We start from the raw sequence: 2,167 nt of genomic DNA on the forward strand, positions 1-2,167 counted from the left end.
TCCAGTCTCACCAGTTACGCTCAGTCAGGAGGGTGTGGGAGAGCTGAGCCCGCGCAGCTGCCAGCACCCGGCCCCGCAGCCGAGCCAGGAGGGTCCCAAATGTGCCGTGGCCACGGTACGGGGGTAGCAGTGGAAAGAGGGGGCCCCCCCCGGGAGCTGTGATCCAGACACATGGGGTCACCCCTGCACGTGGGTCCCCCCTCCCTGCACCCTGAGCCCCCTCAGCCCTGAGAAAGGGGAATCCCGTGGCCCAGGTGCCCAGGGGGAGGAATTTGGGGGGGGAGGGGGGCGGGGTCCTCACCGGTCCGAGGAGGAGCATCCTCAGCCTCAGCTTCCATGGGGGGCAGCAGGAAGAGATTCACCTCGGCCGGGAGGAAGCCCTCGGGGAGCCCCGGGAACAGCCCACAATCCAGCATGGAGAGTGCCCCTGTTGGGGGAGGGGCACACGGGGGTGAGAGAATTGTGGGACGGGGGTGCAGAACCGAGTGCGCTGCACGGGAAACCGGCTGTGGGGGGAAGCGCTCTGAACGGGGATGTGAACTCGAACGGGAGTTGGGCATGGGAGGAACCAGGCACGCGCTGCCGGGGTCCCAGCTATTTGTGCAGCCTCCCGGGTCGCAGGTGAAGATCCCAAGCGTTTCCTGGCAGGGTCTGGGTGTTTCAGCGCCACCCTAATGATCTGGGGGTCTCTCGGGTGCCCGTGACCCCCCCCTTACCCTTGTACTTGAGGTGGGAATGTGCCATCAGCCGGTCCAGGACTCCGTGCATCTGCCGCAGGCGCCGGGGGCAGAAGGCTTCGGGGCGAGCACGGTTCTGCACGAAAACTGGGGGGGGTTGAGGGGGTCACAGAGAGCAGGGGCGCCCCGTAGGGGTTGCGGCGTCCCACGGGGGTGCAGGGGTCTCACCCAGGTGCGGGTAATACTCCGAGGGCTCCTCGGGGCCGGCGGCACCGCTGGGCTCGTGGTTGGGGGATGGCGTGGAAGGTTTCACCATCTCGGCCGTCTGCAAGAACCTGGGGGCGTGGGGGACGTGGGGCAGGACGTGGGGCCGCGGGGCAGGACGTGGGGCCGCGGGGCAGGACGTGGGGCAGCCGCCCCATACCGGTAGAGGCCGAGGTCGGTGAACCAGTCCTGCACCAGCAGCACCACGTGGCAGACGGTGAAGAGGAACGCGGCGATCTGTAACGACTGTGCCCCTACGTCAGTGTGACGCCGCCGTGACGTCGCCGTGACGTCACCATGATGTCACACTCACCTGCATCTCCACGTACGTGTGGGGCAGGCTGTACTCGGGGGGCAGCTTGCGGTCGTTGTTGATGAGGTGGTCGAGGATGGACGGGCTGAGGATGGGCTGCGGGGGTACACAGAGGGTCAGTGGGACCGGGGCGGGCGGTCCTGAGCATTGGGGGGGGGAGGCGGATTGCCCTGGAGGTATTTTTGGGTCCCCCCACCTGGGTGTCGAGGAAGACGACGCGCTCCTGGGTGATGAAGAAGTCGATGCCGCAGGTCTGGCTGCCGCCGCGTTCCTTCAGCTCGGGGCTCTGCGGGCGGAAGACGAAGGCCCTGGGGGGGGGCACCGGGCTAGGACCCTGCCCCCTACTAACGCCCCTCCCAGACTGTGCCACGGGGCCCCCCCAGATCCCTCAGTCCATCCCAGTGCCCTTCCAGCTCATCCCGATGCCCCCAGTGCCCCCCCACCCCGCTCCCGGCCCATTCCAGCGGCCCAGTCGCTTCCCAGTTCACCCAAGTGCCCCCAGTGCCCCCAGTACCGCGGGTCCTCCTCGGGCTGGTTGGCCGCCAGCAGGGACATGAGCGTGGATTTCCCGGTGCCCTGCAGCCCCAGCACCCCCACCACCAGCACGTCGGTCTGGTCCAGCAGGAACTGGGCAGGAGGGCACACGGGGGTCACCACGGGGTCACCACGGGGTCCCGGCGGGATCCGGGGGAGGCCCCGGAGGGGGGAGTCCCGTACCTCGATGGCGCTGTCGCACCAGTTCATCTGCTCGTCCACCAGCTTGATGCTGGTCTTCATCTTCTCAGGGGCTGCCAGCCGCGCCTGGCCGGCCACCGCTGCGAGGAGCCGAGGCGAGTTCGGATGGCTCCGCCCCCCCCCGGGAGCCACGCCCCTCCTAGGCCCCGCCCCCAAACAACAGCCCCTCCTCTAAGCC

At 68.7% G+C, this 2,167-nt stretch overlaps 1 protein-coding gene across 1 annotated transcript; it reads right to left on the reverse strand.

The window, feature by feature from the left end:
* Positions 1 to 11: 11 nt before the first annotated feature.
* Positions 12 to 2,069, reverse strand: SMG9 (SMG9, nonsense mediated mRNA decay factor; the record flags this gene model as incomplete). Its single annotated transcript, XM_021383716.1, is given in 9 exon segments — positions 12 to 156; positions 302 to 427; positions 717 to 824; positions 906 to 1,012; positions 1,102 to 1,187; positions 1,255 to 1,350; positions 1,451 to 1,562; positions 1,769 to 1,881; positions 1,972 to 2,069. Coding segments are annotated over 9 exon segments (953 nt in total), but the record flags the coding sequence as incomplete, so codon positions are not given.
* Positions 2,070 to 2,167: the final 98 nt, after the last annotated feature.

Source organism: Numida meleagris, unplaced genomic scaffold (genome assembly GCF_002078875.1).
Source record: "Numida meleagris isolate 19003 breed g44 Domestic line unplaced genomic scaffold, NumMel1.0 unplaced_Scaffold501, whole genome shotgun sequence".
Classification (NCBI taxonomy): Eukaryota; Metazoa; Chordata; class Aves; order Galliformes; family Numididae; genus Numida; species Numida meleagris.